A 16,505-nucleotide genomic window follows, 5' to 3' on the forward strand; every position below is an offset into this window, starting at 1 on the left:
TCAGGATCTAAGAGGAGGGCTCCGGGGGCAAGACCGGGTTTACACGGTGACAGCAGGTTTCCAGTGCAAGTTCCGTACCTGGATCACGGGATGGGGCGGGACTCCGCGAGCTGGAGACCGGGTTACAGGCGAGATGGGCGGGCTCTGCGTGGCAGGCGTGAGCTGGGGACCCACAAGGGTCGGGTCTGAGAGAAGGGGCCCACGCGGTCGGGAACGGTGGGGGTGGGGCTCTGAGTAGCGAAAGACCCCAGCGACTGGGCTGTAAGTGCATGGAGTGAACTTGGAAACCACCAGGGACTGGCATGAGCAGGACGGATCCTGGACAAATAGGGGCGGGGCTGTGCGTGTCCGGGAGGGGAAGATCGTGACCGTTAGGGGCTCGGCGTGGCTGAGCTTGGAGAAGCAGGGGCGGGTCTCCGAGTGGGCGGGGAGGATCGGGATCGGCAAGGGCGGGGCTCTGCGAGGACTCTTGGAGAAGCAGGGGCGGGGCTCCGGGTGGCGGGGCGGGGCTCTGCGGCGGGTCTTTGACCGGCAGGGGCGGGGCTCCGCGTGAAGGGGCGGGCCGGGGACCCGCGGTGCGGTGCGGGGCTGGGTCTGGGCGGTAGCCGGGCTGTGGCAGGAAGCCGGAAGCAGTCGCGGCCCCAGCTCGGGAGACATGGCGGGCGTTAAAGGTACAACCGTGGCCCCCCAGCTCGCTCCCAGGTCCTGCGGTGGGATGTCGCTTCCGTCCCGGGCTAAGCCTGGAGCTGCGCCTTCAGCGCGTGGGCGGGGAACGGCATCCCCTAGGCCCGCCGCGCTCCCCGCCTCTCCTGGGGGGTGGGGGAAGTTCGCCCCCTCCCTTCACCCCGCGGGGTGCGGGTGTCATCGCGCTGGTCTTCACGCTCCCGCTTGGATCTCCGGCCGGAGCCAGGAGCAGTGCCTTCCTGGGACACCCGGGTTAACCCAGAGCATCACCTCCCGGCTCCTCAGCTCCTCGGAGCGGCCCCCGCCCCCACCTCTGCCGAGTTTTTAAACAGCCTGGATTTCCACTTCCTGACATGTCCACCCTAACGCCTCTCCTCCCTCTTCCTGCAGCTCCGCAGTTTCGCGTTTCCTCCAGAGCAGCCATTGTCTCTAGTCTTCTCGGCACCGGGGCTCCTAATCCTCTCGGTACTGATGATTTTTCCAGTTGAGCAGAGGTGACTGCAGGCAACGGAAGGCCCCCAGAAATTCTGCATATTTCGTAGATGTGGAGAATAGATTAGTGGAAGGTTATCGTTACTTTCTTTAGTGTCTCTCTATGGACGGACAAGAAAGTAGTGTTCGCACAGTGTTTTTTTTGTTTTTAAATGGGGCAGTTCAAAAGGGGTGGCAGCGGTGGGAGAGGCTACTGGAAGGCTTCCTTTTTGTGGGAAACCATTCGGATTTCTAATGTTTGAATAGAGTAGTGGAACTTGTTTCTATATTGGAATTACCGTCCTCTTTAGAATTTGTACCCAAGGTTCTTCCCAGTTAATCAGCATCTGCTATAAACATGTGTAGAGTATATTTGCATGCATGTGTGTGCACGCTGAAATTTAGGTGAGTATGTGACCTCTTAGCGGCAGACACATGTTATCATTATTTCTGGCTGACTTTTATATCAGTTTAGTAAATACGGTTTACTTGGACGATGTCCAGTGTGTGACATGTCCGTTTGTAGCCAATGCAAAAAACAGGTGACAAGTAGTATCTCAGTACTGCACTGTGCTGTTTAGTCATACCCCCAGACTATCAAATAATAAAAATGGTTATGTGTGAATTTGTTAGAAATTGTGTTGCAGTGAAAAAGAAGGTAGAGTATAAAATGGAAAAGAACTAAGGAAAAGAAGGATTTTACAGATACTCACCTTTTATTGAGAGACTGCTCTATGCCTATGACTTGGGATAAAAGTAATTTTGGGGTGACAGAACTGGAAATAATTATATTACTGTTGAAGTGTCCAAGGTGTGCTTAGATAACAGGAGGAGCTAGAGATGGTGTTACAAATTGAATTGTATCCCTCAAAAGAAATGGTCAAGTTCTAACTCCCCAGTACCTGTGAATGTGACCTTATTTAGAAATAGGGTCTTGGCAGATATTATCAAGTTAAGATGAAACTGGATTAGAGTGTGCCCTAATCTGATGACTGGTGTCCTTATAAAAAAGGAAATTTGCATATAGAGACATAGGGAGGTCACCACAGGGAAACAGAGGCAAAAACTGGAATGATGCAGGTAGACGCCAAGAAGCACCAAAGAGGAGTTAGGAAAAAGCAAGGAAAGAGTCTTGCCTTAGAACCTTTGGAGGAGGCATGGCCCTGCCAACACCTTGATTAGAGATGTCAAGCTTCCAGAACTGTGAGAAAATAAACTTCTGTGGTTCTTTTTTTTTTAAGATTTTATTTATTTATTTTACAGACAGAGATCACAAGTAGGCAGAGAGGCAGGCAGAGACAGAGAGGGAAGCAGGCTCCCTCCTGAGCAGAGACTCCGATGTGGGGCTTAATCCCAGGACCCTGAGATCATGACCCAAGCTGAAAGCAGAGGCTTTAACCCACTGAGCCACCCAGGCGCCCCTAAACTTCTGTGGTTCTAAAGGGTCTACTTTGTAGTACATTGTTAATAGCTGCCCCAGGAAACTAACACAAATGGGATTACTTAACCCTGCTCCTGGGAGAAGGAGGCAGCTCTCACAGAAGAGCCAATTTTGCATTGAATCTAAAAAAGTCGGTAAGGGAGAGGCTTATTACTAAGGAAGGAGCAAGGACAGAGTTTTTTCCAAGTGGAGAGAACATGTCCCAAACAGCTTGCCGGCCGTGAGAGCAGCTGTGAATGGGCGACACCATCTCTATTTGGGAGACCACTGTCTGCTACGTGGAGGCTGGATTGGAAGAGTCATAGTCGCAGGCAGGTGTTAGATGGTGAGGGTCTGCACTAGGGCAATAGCAGAGGGTTTGGGAGAAGAGGGCGGACATCTCAGTCCTTTAGGGCTGCTCTGACAAAAATGCCAGAAAACTAGATGGCTTCAATAGCAAACATACATTTCTCAGTCCTGGATCCTGAGAAGTCCAAGATCAGGGTGCCAGCAGATTCAGGGTCTGATGAATGCCTGCTTTCTCATTTACAGGCAGCTGTCTTCTCACTGTCCTCACATGGAAGAGAGGGCAAGGGATCTCTGGAGTCCCATTTATGAGGGCACTAATCCCATCCATGAGGGCCCCTCCTGAATGACCTAATCACCTCCTAGAAGCTTTAAATACCATCACATTGGCACTAGGGTTTAACATGAATTTGGGGAGAGGACACACTCAATTGGTTTGTAGCAGTAGGTTTGAGTGACATCTGGGAGATTGAGTCACCTTGAATTGCTGATTTTTCTCTTAAGAGTGTGATGATGGTGTTGGTTGGTCTTTCAAGATAGAACTTAAAGGAGCACCTGGGTCGCTCAGTCTGTTAAGTGTCTGCCTTCGGCTCAGGTCATGATCCCAGGGTCCTGGGATGCAACCCCACATTGGGCTCCCTGCTCAGTGGGGAGCCTGCTTCTCCCTTTTCCTCTGCATGTTGCTCCCCCTGCTGTGCTCTTTCTCTGTCAAATAAATAAATAAATAAAATCTTTAAAAAGGTAGAATTTAAAGGGAAGAAATGTGTTTGAAAGGAGAGGGTGGGATGTTTCAGTTTTACACATGTGTCCTGTGCTTTGGGTTTATACCTTTAGCAAAGAACGTTGCTAAGATGAGCAGATATCTTTGTCAGGCAACATTTATTCATGGAGCACCTCCTTTTGCTAAACACTTCATATAGATTATCTCCTTTACTTCCCATCAGCTCCGTGATAGGGTGGCACCATTATTCCCATTTCACAGGTGAGAAATCAGATTGAAAGCTTCAGTTTCTCTCCAAGGTCACACAACAAGTTGGTGGCAGTGTTAAGATTTGAACCCTTGTTGGTGACTCAGAGCTCAAGATTTTTTAACAGCCCTGATACTCTGTCTCCCACTCAGCAGTGTGACAAGGACAAATTCGTTCCTACCCCTTCAGAGATTAGTGTTGAACAGACGCAGGGAATAAATATTTTATTCAGTGGATGCTAGTTGGGAATCATTTTCTATGAAGACATGAAAGCAGTCTTCAGATACTTGGAAGTACTGTGGTTGGGGAAGGCAAAATGATCAAAGGATATGTATATTACAGTGAGGCACTTTTGGATATAATTTAAAGAAAGGATTTTCAGCATTTGGATGGTGTCAGAAGGAGATGATCTGCCTCTGGCGGCAGTGAATTCCAACTGGAGTTGTGCAGACTGGCTGGCTAGCTAGCCTCTTGTGACGAATAGAGGGGATTTATAAATTAGATAGGGGTTGGGAATTCTTGAGATTATTTCTCACTTAATTTTAACATGGTGGGCATAGGCAGTCATTTGCCAGTCAAATGCGATAACAACTAATGAAATAGGTAAATCACTATCTTTGCTTAAATTGGGGACCTTTTAATTCTTTCTAAAGCACATACTATAAAATTAGCCCTTTTAAAGTGTAAAATTGGGGGCACCTGGGTGGCTCAGTGGTTAAAGCCTCTGCCTTCGGCTCAGGTCATGATCCCAGGGTCCTGGGATCGAGCCCCGCATCGGGCTCTCTGCTCAGTGCAGAGCCTGCTTCTCTCTCTCTCTCTGCCTGCTTCTCTGCCTACTTGTGTTCTCTGTCTGTCAAATAAATAAATAAAATCTTAAAAAAAAAAAATAAAGTGTAAAATTGGGGGCACCTGGGTAGCTCAGTTTGTTAAGCATCTGCCTTTGTGCTTAGGCCACACCGGGCTCTCTGCTCAGCTGGGAGCCTGCTTCTCCCTCTCCCTCTGCCTGTCACTCCCCCTACTTGTGCTTTCTCTCTCTCTGTCAAATAAATAAAAAAAATTAAAAAAAAAGTGTAAAATTCTATGGTTTTTAGTATATTCACAAGGTTGTACAGTCATCACTACTAGTTAATTCCAGAACATTTCATCACCCGCAGAAGAAACTCCATCCCCATTAGTAGGCACTCTCTATTCCTCCTCTCCTCCCCTAAAGTCCTGGCAACCCCTGATCTGGGATCTTTAACTCTTGGTTTTATTCTTCACAGCTCTCGTGGCATTGTCCTTCAGTGGGGCCATTGGGCTGACTTTTCTCATGCTGGGTTGTGCCTTAGAGGATTATGGGTAAGTTATCATCTCAAAAAGAACCATTCTTGTTTTTGTGCCTTTGTCACCCTTAGTATGAGTGTTAGCAAGTTTGGTCCGTGTAGCACCAAGCTCTCACCAATGAGTCAGTGAAGTCCAGGTCCCTTCACGGGTCAGTTGTGTTTGTACAGAGAGAAAAGCTCTTTTTAAACTTGACGTATTCATTCAGTAAGCATGGACTGAGCACCTGTTCTGGACCAGCTGGGGATGCAAGAATGAAGAGATGCAGTCCTTTCCTCACAGAGCTCACAGTTCTAGGTGTGCCTGAGAGGCAGGCAGGTGGTGGTCCAGTTGATCAGTGGTGGAGCTGAGTGCAAAGGACCCTGAGCACTTTTGAGTCTTCTTGGGAGAGTTAGGGAGAGCTGCAGAGAAGCAGTGCTCTTTGAGCCGAGACGTGGTGCCTGAATAAGAGTTTGTGGGGCTGATAGTTAGGGGAAGGCAATCTAGGCAGAGGGAACATTCAACAAAAATTTCTTTATTCAGCAGTTGTTGGTCGAGTGCTTACCATGTACCAGCCGCTGTTACAGGACCAGAGGGTTAAGAAATAAGAGAACCAAGGCCCTGCTCTCTTAGAGTGTGTATTTCAGTAGGGGAGACAGACATAAACAGATTGAAAAATGTTCATTCTATCAGTGGCAGAAATGTTATGAAAATAAAGGATAAAGGGCACAAATGCCCTGGGGGAGAGTGGTCAGGGCAGGCCTCTCAGAGAGGGTGCCGTGTGGCAGAAACGTAAAGGAAATAAGGAAGTAGGCCATGCAGATAACTGGGGAAAGAGGACTTTGGGTAGCAGAAAAATCCTATGTCAAGGCTCACAGACATAGAGCATATAGACTGTTGAGGAAACCACATGTGGTTGTTTATGGTAGAGCATGGAATACAGCTGGGATGGGTAGAAGAAGGGTTGGTCAAGGATGTAGAATCAGTCAGTCTGTAAGACACTGTATGCCATGTAAAGGAGTTAAGATTTTGTACTTCAGGCAGTAGGAGCCGGAAAAGTATCTCGAGAATAGGTTTAGAGGGTGAGGGGGTTTATGTTTTAAGAAGGGCAGTCTGGCTGGCGCAAATGTGACATTGGGTAGCAAGGTGCCGAAAGTGCAGTCAGGGCGAGTAGCAGGGCACTGCTCTCATCAGTCAAGTCAAATGTAGGGCCATGGCAGTAGCAATGGAAAGAAAGGAAAGAGAGATAGATCCAGGTTGTCAGAACTAACAGGTTTTGTTAACTGATGTCATGGTTCAGCAAGGGGAAAGGGTTTGGGGATGCCCCCCAGGTGATTGGCTTGAGCAACTAACTGCACAGGAGGTGATGGAACTAACTTAAATCATCTGGAGCAAGTCTGCAGGACATTGATGAGTTCAAATCTCCCTCCTGCCCCCAACCCCCGGGGCGCCTAAGTGGCTCAGTTGGTTGGGTGTCTGCCTTCGACTCAGGTCAGGATCCCAGGATCCTGGGATGGAGCCCCACATCAGGTTTCCTGCTCAGTGGGGGACCTGCTTCTCCCTCTCCCTCTGCTCCTCCCCTGACTCATGCTCTCTTGCTCACTTGCTCTCTAACAAAAAAAAATACAGTCTTTAAAAAAATAAAATAAAATAAAACTCTCCTCCCAGTCCCGGCCAGCTATCACAGAAATTGTGTGTACATGAGTGGCAGCCAGTTGTAAGCAATAATTAACATTTGTCAAGAGTATAACTATTACCTGAGTCTAGCTTTAAGGATATAACTTATCCTCATTTCTAGTTGGGAAACCAAAGCCCAGAGTGGTTAAAGACTTAACCAAACTACACAGCCTTAAGTGACTCATGTCCTGAATCTGTTGACCATTTTTCTGTAACCAGCTCTAAATCCAGGTGTTCTAATCTCTGTGATCTCTATAAGGTTAAATAAAAAAATGAGCCGTTACTGCTACAATGAAGAAATTAGACTTATATCTTAACGATGGTAACCCAGTATTATTGTCTACATTACAAGTCAGCAGACTGGTGCACAAACCAAACAATGCCTGATGGCTATTTTTGTAATTAACATTTTATCGGAACTCAGTGACGCTTATTGTGTACTATGTTTGGTTACTTTTATACTACAAGGACAGAGTATTTGAGAGAGAGAGAATACAACTTGCAGAGTCTAAAATGTTTACTCTTTGATCTTCTGGAAAAAGTTTGCCAGTCTCTGGCGTACATGTTTTCTGAATAGTTAACATTTAATATTTAAATTTTGTGTATAAACAAGGTTGCTTCTATATTAACAGTTCTTGTAGTTGAATATTGATGGCTTATTGTGAACAGGAATGTGGTCTCCTACATTGTTTTACAGAAAACTCTCACTGTGTTCTAGGAAGAATTAAGAGCTTGTGGCTGTGGACATGTCAGGTCACAGCAAGGTCCAATCCAGACCTATTCTCCTTTCTGTATCTCCATTTCCTTACTGGTAAAACAAGGACTTTGAACTAGAGACTCTCTAAAGGCCCCTTCACCAATATTGTTTGATGATTCTTGAAACATACAAAAATCCCTGTAATATGAAATTAGGACTTAGAACTCAGTGTTTACATCCTGAGTTCTTTTGATAAAGGGCCCTTTTCCTTGCTTTCTGGTTACCATCCTGTGCTCCTAAATCTGTGACTGAAATAAGCTTTCATCACAGTGTAGCTTTGCCACAACTTCTGCTTACAGGTGCTGGCTATCAGGGTGGATCTGTATTGTGCTATGTATTTCTGTGATGTGGGTATATAAATGTGAATAGAAACTGTGCTTTTTTCTGTTAAGGAATGAAGTATAATAAACATCTACCTGATGGAGAAACATTTTTTTGAAGTAGTTACAGAGAGAATGTAATGGAAAGCAGATGGCAATTTTTAAATAATGTAAAACATTACATTATTATTGTTACCTCTTATAGTAAAGGCTGTCTAAAATTTTTGTGAGTAAGCATATTTATTTTTATAAGTTTCATACTTAAAATTCATTTTGTTTATTCAGTAAGTATTAACAGAATGCCTCATTCTAGGTCATGGAGATCAATAGTGATTGATTAAGACAAATTAGATTCTTGTTCTCATAATAAGGAAATATGAAATAGGGATAAGTGCTGTGCAAAAAGCTAAGAAGGCAATGTGCTTAAGGATAACTTGAAGTATTTAAAATGGATGGTCCATTTTATTTTATGTAGCATAATGTCCTCTGTGTCCATCCATATCATCACAAATGCAAGATCTCATTCTTTTTTTATGGCTGAGTAATATTCCTGTGTGTGTGTGTGTGTGTGTGTGTGTGTGTGTGTGTGTGTGTATGTGTCCCATATCTTCTTTATCCTTTCATCTACTGATGGACTTTGGGTTACTTCTGTATCCTGGCTATTGTAAATAATGCTGCAATGAACATAGATACGCAAGTATCTTTTTCAAATCAGTGTTTTTATGTTTTCTTGGAGTAAATACCCAGTAGTGGAATTACTGGATCATATGGTAACTCTAGTTTTTTTTTTTTTTTTTTTTTCTTTTTGAGGAACCTCCATACTGTTTTCCACAGTGGTTGCACCCTTTTGCATTCCTATCAGCTGTGCACAAGGGTTCCCTTTTCTCCACATACTTGGCACTTCTTGTTACATCTTGTCTTTTTGATACTAGCCATTCTGACAAGTATAAGATAATATCTCATTGTGGTTTTGATTTGCATTTTTCTGATGTTGAGTGATGTTAAGCATCTTTTCATGTGTCTGTTGGCCATCTGTATTTCTTCTTTGGGAAAAATATCTGTTCAGGTCCTCTGCCCTTTTTTAAATTGATTGCTTGGGGGTTTTTTGGCGTTGAGTTGCGTAAGTTCTTTATATGTTTAGGATATTAACATTTTACCAGATGTATCATTTGCAGATATCTTCTCCCATTCAGCAGGTTACCTTTTCATTTTATTAATGGTTTCCTTCACTGTGCAAAAGCTTTTTATTTTAAGGTAGTCCCAGTAGCTTTTGTTTCCCTTGCCTGTGGAGACTTCCCTAGGAAAGTGTTGCTAAGGCTGAGGTCAGAGATTATTGCCTATGTTTTCTTCTAGGAGTTTTATGGTTTCAGGTCTCACTTTTAGGTCTTTAATCCATTTTGAGTTTATTTTTATATATGATATAAGGAAGTGGTGCAGTTTCATTCATTTGCATTAGCTGTTCCACCATTTATTGAGGAGAACAAATTGACGGTTGGGTTGGGAGGTGGAGGGATGGGCAGAATGGGTGAAGGGCAATGGGAGATGCAGGCTTCCAAGTTATGGAATGAATAAGTCATGGGGTTAAAAGGCACAGCATAGGGAATATAGTCAGTGGTATTATAATAGCAATGTATGGAGACAGGTAGTAGCTAGACTTGTGAACATAGTGTGGTATATAGACTTGTTGAATCACTGTGTTGTATACCCGAAAACTAATGTAACATTGTGTGTCAACGATATCTCAATAAAAAAATGAAAGAAAGAAAGTAAGTAAGTTGAAATGGTCAGGGAGAGCCACCTTTAGAAGAAGGCCTTTCATTTTAGATTACATAAGAAGGAACCAGCCAATGAGAAGAGGGGGAGGGGAGCATTCTAAGCAGAGGACATGGCTAGTGCAGAAAACTTAATACAGGGATGAGCTCAGAATGTTTAAGGAACAGAAAAAAGGCTAGTGTGGCTACTGAGTGAATGAAGAGAAGATGGCATAAAATGAAGGGATCATATAAAGCTTTGTAGGCCAGGGCAGGGAATCTGGGTTTTCTTAAGCCATTGAAGGGTTTTCAACATGCTTATATACTCAAAAGATCACTATTGAATTAGCACATTGAAGACACTGTGCTGTGTTCTCTAGGGAAAGCAAAGATGACTGGGTGAAGTCGTCTGCACTAAGTGAAGACTGTCTTTAAGAAATTACAGCTCAGGGGGTGCCCGGGTAGTTCAGTCCTGGGGTCAAGTGCTTGGGGCACAGGAGCCTGCTTCTCCCTCTGCCTGCCTCTCCCCATGCTTGTGCTCTCTGTCAAATAAATAAATAAAATCTTTTAAAAAAAATTACAGTTCAGGAAGCTCAGTAATGACAGAAAACTACTAATAAAGATTCTAGGTTACACGTTGTGTAGTTGTTTTTTTTAACACCATGTAAACTACATATTAAAGGACTAATAATTTTTAATCATTATATCTTATCTGTTCCTGGTATAAATCATCTCATGTACGAGTACTGACAATTAAATGAATGATTGTTTGACCCATACATTGAAGCTAATTCTGAGTTTGAAATGGCAGAGTGTCTTTAAAATGTAACCGTAACTTTTCTTTTTGCGTTTCTTCTGGGTCCACCTGACAGCGTTTACTGGCCCTTGTTTGTCCTGATATTTCACGTCATCTCTCCCATCCCCCATTTCATTGCCAAAAGAGCAACTTATGACTCCGACGCCACAAGTAGTGCCTGCCGGGAGCTGGCATATTTTTTTACTACTGGAATTGTTGTCTCTGCCTTTGGATTTCCTGTTATTCTTGCCCGTGTGTCGGTGGTAAGTTTTGTCTCGTATTGTTTTGCCTGGTTGTTGCTGAGTTTACATCAAAGGCATGTGTCCAGAACATTTCCAGAGCTGAGGCTTAAGACTCAAATCCATACGTGTGTTTAGTTGCGCTCTTCCATTTTAGATGTCCCTATCAGTGTCTTGGCCTTGTTTTGAGAATGCTTTGTTTCTCTCACAACTTGTAGCCAGACCATGTGATTTTCTTGCCTTTTTGACTTTAAGCTATTTTCCAGAATTGTGCTTAAGTCCTTGCTGCTTAGGGCGATCCACTGAGACTAGGATAGCAATGCTCTTCGGTTCCAAAGTGAACATCATCTCAGATTCTTCTCCAGTAAATACGATCATGGACACAATTTTCAACCCAATTCAGTTGGCATATTTTGAGGTTCACTGTGGCCTCTAGAAGATATAGTGATAAGATGACATCTTCACATCTAATATGAAATTTTTCTTTTTGTCTCCAAAACTCACGCTGTGGGTAGAATTTATTCACTTGGACATTCGGTGCCTTTCATCCTACTTGCTTTTATTCCCTCTCGCTACATACTGTTTCAATTTCATGAAACTCTTATTTGGGGTGTTGGATATCTTACTTGGGGCATTGAATCTTTGGAACATCTGCTATTTGTAAGATACCAGGAATAAGAGCCAGATACTGTTTCTGTTCCAGAAAGCACAAAAACTAGCCTGATGGGTAAGTACACTATAAATGTATTATGTATGATAATTGAAACATGATCACAACACCATAGGAGCACCAGGAAGAAATTCCAACTGGCATTTGATGTAGGCCTCTGAGGATAAATAAGGTTTTGATTAGAGTAGGGAAGGCTGTTATATGTAATGGCCCCCAAGTGTGAAAAGGCAATATGTGGTATAAAGAACAGTTCAGTATAATGGAGCCAAAGGATGTGGTTGAGATCAAGGCCACAAAGGCTGGTGAAGCCCAGTTGGGCAGGCTCTTGAGTGCCATGCCAGTTTGCACTCTATCTAGAAAATGGAGAAGCTTTGAAGGTTTTCGAGTGCAAAATCATCACGACTTTATTCTTTGTGTACCTGAGACCAGTGCTGCTTCTGTTCGGCTATAAGGACTTCTGTTTCATGCATCATGTTTTATGAAGAACCCCTTTCATTGACGTTGTCTTTCTACCAGTTAAATTAAAACAAAGAATGCCCACTAGAGGGTACCCTCATCCCCTCCTATGCCTCTGTAGAACCATCTGCCAGGCTGGAAAGTGGTTTTCATTTGTATGCAGGTTATTATTTAAAGCTTAAAAAAGAAACAGACCAATCCATAACTCTCCAGTTCCTATTTTCCTGAAAGGAGGCAATGGGTATAGAACTTTTAGTGCTCTGTATTATAATTAACCCTTTGTGTTCCGGCTGCTTGTATTTTACTGAAGTAATCATCGTCTTCTGAAGACAAGTTGAGAAATAGGTCTAATGGGGAAGATGATAAGGATGATAAACTTAATTATCAAGCCTCACGAAGTAATTAGGCTAATTACTGAATAGTTCACTGTCTCCTGCCTGTTACATTATTAAGCCTTTTAGCGGTTTTATGTGATATTTCATTGGATAATTCTAATGCAGAAAATAAGAGAGACTTTAAAAGAGTGCAATATGAAGAAAGTAAAGATTTAATCCTCTTTTCTTGTGTTTCAGATCAAATGGGGAGCCTGTGGCCTTGTGCTGGCAGGCAATGCAGTCATTTTCCTTACAATTCAAGGTTTTTTCCTTGTATTTGGAAGAGGAGATGATTTTAGCTGGGAGCAGTGGTAGCACTTTATTCTGATAAAATGCATTTTATTTCTTAGAAGTCATACTATATGTATTTGTTGCACATATGGCCTTTTACTATGAAATTTCATATGCTGATTTTTTTTATGCCTTTATATCGTGTTCACTGTAAGAAGAACTACATGAGATAAAGATTCGTTTTATTTCCAGCCAGCAGCACTCTCCATTTACTCAAGTTGAATTAGGTTATTTGTTTGGCTGTTCATATAGTCACGGTGCTCTCAGAAAATACATGAACACAGTCTTGTAGATGGCTGCTCACTCGTGCAAGGCACCTTTTGCCCCGGGGATGTGCGTGGTGGGCAGAGAACACTGGAGCGCGAGTCTCCTTCTGCCCAGGACTCCCAAGATGTACTTGCGGCCCAGAGAGACCGAGACTCTGGGTTGTGTTGTAGATCGTTGCTTCTCAAAGTGCCATCGGTTGGGTCCGTACGGCACCTGCCTCTCCTAGGAGCCAGCATGTACAGAATCAGCGCCCCACCAGGGACCCAGTGCGTTTTGGTTGAGATCCCAAGTGAATTACGTGCACATGCAAGTGTGATCAGTGCCGTCACAGAGGCATAATTATCACATCTAGCGCCCTTCTCTTCGCTTTGGCTGAACCACTTAACCTCTCTGGGCGTTAGCAGCTCATTTGTAAAAACTGTTTCACCTGCCTTCACGTTGAGGCCTAGCTCAGAGTCTCTTGGTATTTGTGAAACGTCCAAACTGATACTGTCGTTCCTCACTTTTGCGGAATTGTTCGCAGCCGGGAGCAGCAGTGTCTTCACACCGTCTGAAATGCAGTGGCTGTTTGCACGGTGCTGGGGGAACAGAATCACCCCAGAGCCACACTGGGACGCCCCGAGGGAGGCCAGGTTGGAACCAGTCCCTGCTTCAGCAGGGTGGGCAAAAGCAGATAGGTAATACTGTTGCATTTCCCTTAATAACCACATGCCTCTCCCCCGCTGCTTTGTGATGCTCTCCGCCTCGCCCCGACCAAACACACACTCAGTGGTTCTGACTTGCCCTGACCTCCTCCCGGCTCTGCCTCTTCCTCTCCACAGAGCCAAGTAAGCAGGCAGAGGGTGAGCTGCTTATTTTCTTCACATGTTGATGTACTTAGTGTCTTTCACACCTTGTAGGTCTTTTAATTTATATAATACATACATAAAACACCTTATGCCACTTTTAAATGAATCATTGGGAATACGTGTCATGCTGGCTCCTCCAATCAGTTTTTCTCGCTCAACTTTTTGTCCAAGGTCTATTGAGAAAGGGAAATACAGGAACTAGAAGCACTTGGTGAGAATATAATGACTTCAAGGCATTGTTAATGTGTGATAACTGACATACGTTTAAAACACTGAAATTTTGAAGTTTGGAATTGGAGGAATTAGTATATATTTTCAGATTCTGGAGTGATCTGGAACCAGGAGAAGAGAGTGGTGATACCTAAAAGGACAGCGTGCAGTTATAGTCTGGGCTCGTGCATGATTTTATGTTTTCCAAGTTCTATGTACATGCAGAATTATGATGTTACTTCCAACATTTATACTAGAAGAATGATACACTTTATAATTTTAACCAACATTTTTAATAACACTTACTTGCACTTACTTTATTATAATAAATCTCTTTTAACACAAAAGAAAGTTTAATTTCAAGTTTTTATTCTGATTTAGCCTTGCTTAAAAGATAGAAAAGTGATAATCTCTTGGTGTTCGAAAATGGGCAGTTTGAGCAATAATCTATCTGCCATATAGTAATAGCAGTACATTTTAAGATACCATTTTGAATGTCTTGTTGGCTTGTAATAGTATTTCTTTTCCAATAGTGGAAATAGTGTTTAATTTATACTCTCCTTTTGCAAAAGCATCTTTATTACTTATACATATTTCAAATAACCAAGGTAGCCTTAATATATAGCCTTAAAGCATTGCCTCTTGGTTGTATTTCTAGATTGATGTAAAGTAATTGCGTAGAGAATGTTTGTAAGTATTCCCTAATAGTAGAATGGGCTCATTGAAGTGATAGACTGTTAAATTTGCTCTGTCTCTGAAAACGAACATTTATTCTTAGTGCTTAAGTGTCAGTTAAGTAATAAATGCTGATAGGAAGTATTGCCGTGTATAAATGTACAAGTTTCCTTTTGATGACGCAAATGTTGGGCATTTTTTTTTCCGTACACCTTAGAAAATATTTTGGAGATTCAGAACACATTGATGACATTCTAAAACTGAGAATACACATAAAGAATTGCTCACAAGTAAGTAATCTTGTGAAGGGATTCTCTATCGTGTTCCCGACAACTGGCTAAGAGCAGGACTTTGGAACGCTTTGCCATGGAAAGTGGGAGATGGGTGATTGAGTCCCCAGGCCAGGCCTTCTGAGGCAGGCTAACTCCTTGTGTTGTTGACTTCTAATGCTCAGGGTACCTGCCTGAATTTCGGGGCTCGGAAACAGGGTAGCTTGAACAGGGTGGAGAAAGGAAAGTTTCAATTTCCACCTCTTTTCCTAAGAACAAAGGTCTTTCTTCCATTTTTGCAGCACTTCCCATCCTCTAATACCCTTGGGGTCCAGGTACTTTCCTCTGAGTTTCCTGGCCTCCGCTCCTAATGTGGGGCCTTCCTCCCAGCCTGACCTACATGCTGGCCTCCTCCAATGTCCAGATCACCCACCTCTCTGCTCCTACCCTGTCAGTTGTCTTTGTATGGCTGATAGTGTGTGGTGCTGGTCAGACTCCTTCTCAGAAGAAAAGGATAACTTGTGATCATCTCCTCCCTCCCCTGGAACTCTTTCCAGTCCTCGCAGCACCCCCAGCAGCCTGTACTTTCCAAGCTGTGCTGCAGCTGCGTTTTTACAAGGGAGTGCCTTGGAACCCAGTGGCTCATTCACAGAAAATGGCAGAGTTTCAAAGTAAAGTGGAAAATGCATTCCAGCCGTTTATAGAAGGAGCATAATATTTGGGTTAGGGGCAACCCTCTCATCTCTCATCCCTTCCTCTGGGTGAGTTCTCAGCTGGTTGTACTTTTAATGGTTGTTTCTTTTCCTCTACTTAGGGACCCACAGATTTTTCTTAGAGTCCTCAAGAAGTCTTTGCCTCTGAGGTATTCCCTTGATGAAGACCGTTCTAGAGGCTGAAATATTTCATTAAGTTAATAACATTCCTAATGCTCTCAGGGAAATGCTTAGGAGATGTCACAAAAATGTGCCCTTCTCCAGGCTGGCAAAAAATTCAGATTTTGCACCATAACTTAACCAGATTTGTATGAGGATGCTAGCATTTTCCAAGTACAGTAATTAGTTCACAACTGGGAACTGTTATTTCTGTAAATGGATATAAGTTGTGTGTTTTAAGCGTTTTTTCCCCATGCTGCCGTATGAAGTACCTTATTTGAAAAATCCCAGTGTGTAATAGCTCAAGAATTACAACCTGCTTTGGTGGCCGTGCTTCTGGAATAGAGCCAGCGAAACCCGAACATGATGTGAAAGATCTCCAAGACTGCTTTAGAAGGAATTATATATGTATGATGAGGATGAATACTTTTTAAATAAAACGTGTCACTTATACTTTAACAAAGACTTTTATGTATGTTATTAAACGAAAACGTTCAGTTTAAGCAGATTTATTTCCCCAGTGTTTTTGTTTGGATAATCTTAATGTGACTGTGACCAGTTTTGATCCTGTACTACTGTGGTTGAAGAGAAGCAGTCCAGGGATATGGGCAGACTGGAAGGAATCCAGTTCCTAATGAACACACCCGTGGGTTGAGAGGGGTATTGGGCCATGGTTCATCAATGATGGCTATATTGGAAAAGGGAGAAAACTCAACAGTTTAAAAAACTGCTGTACATACTCTAAAAAGTCTTTTTTTAAAAATTAACGTATAATGTTTTTGTTTCAGGGGTCCAGGTCTGTGATTCATCAGTCTTACACAATTCACAGTGCTCAACATAGCATATACCCTCTCCAGTGTCCATCACCCAGCCACCTCCCCTCTA

General features: G+C 43.2%; 1 protein-coding gene across 1 annotated transcript; it reads left to right on the plus strand.

Moving 5' to 3' along the window:
• The first annotated feature begins 593 nt into the window (after positions 1–593).
• On the plus strand, positions 594–12,893 carry LEPROT. The gene is made up of 4 exons (XM_032870014.1): positions 594–671; positions 5,112–5,187; positions 10,526–10,712; positions 12,387–12,893. Exons 1-4 carry the CDS (start codon positions 656–658, stop codon positions 12,501–12,503), a joined length of 396 nt encoding a protein of 131 aa, XP_032725905.1. The 5' UTR covers positions 594–655; the 3' UTR covers positions 12,504–12,893.
• The last annotated feature ends 3,612 nt before the right edge of the window (positions 12,894–16,505 follow it).

Source organism: Lontra canadensis, unplaced genomic scaffold (assembly GCF_010015895.1).
Source record: "Lontra canadensis isolate GAN:19392208 unplaced genomic scaffold, GSC_riverotter_1.0 scaffold40, whole genome shotgun sequence".
In the NCBI taxonomy this organism is placed as follows: domain Eukaryota; kingdom Metazoa; phylum Chordata; class Mammalia; order Carnivora; family Mustelidae; genus Lontra; species Lontra canadensis.

Excerpts from the sequence above, each read along its gene's own strand:
- LEPROT (XM_032870014.1), top strand. Across the intron at positions 5,188-10,525 it reads TGTGCCTTAGAGGATTATGG|CGTTTACTGGCCCTTGTTTG; the intron begins GTAAGTTATCAT and ends TCCACCTGACAG. Across the intron at positions 10,713-12,386 it reads TTCTTGCCCGTGTGTCGGTG|ATCAAATGGGGAGCCTGTGG; the intron begins GTAAGTTTTGTC and ends CTTGTGTTTCAG.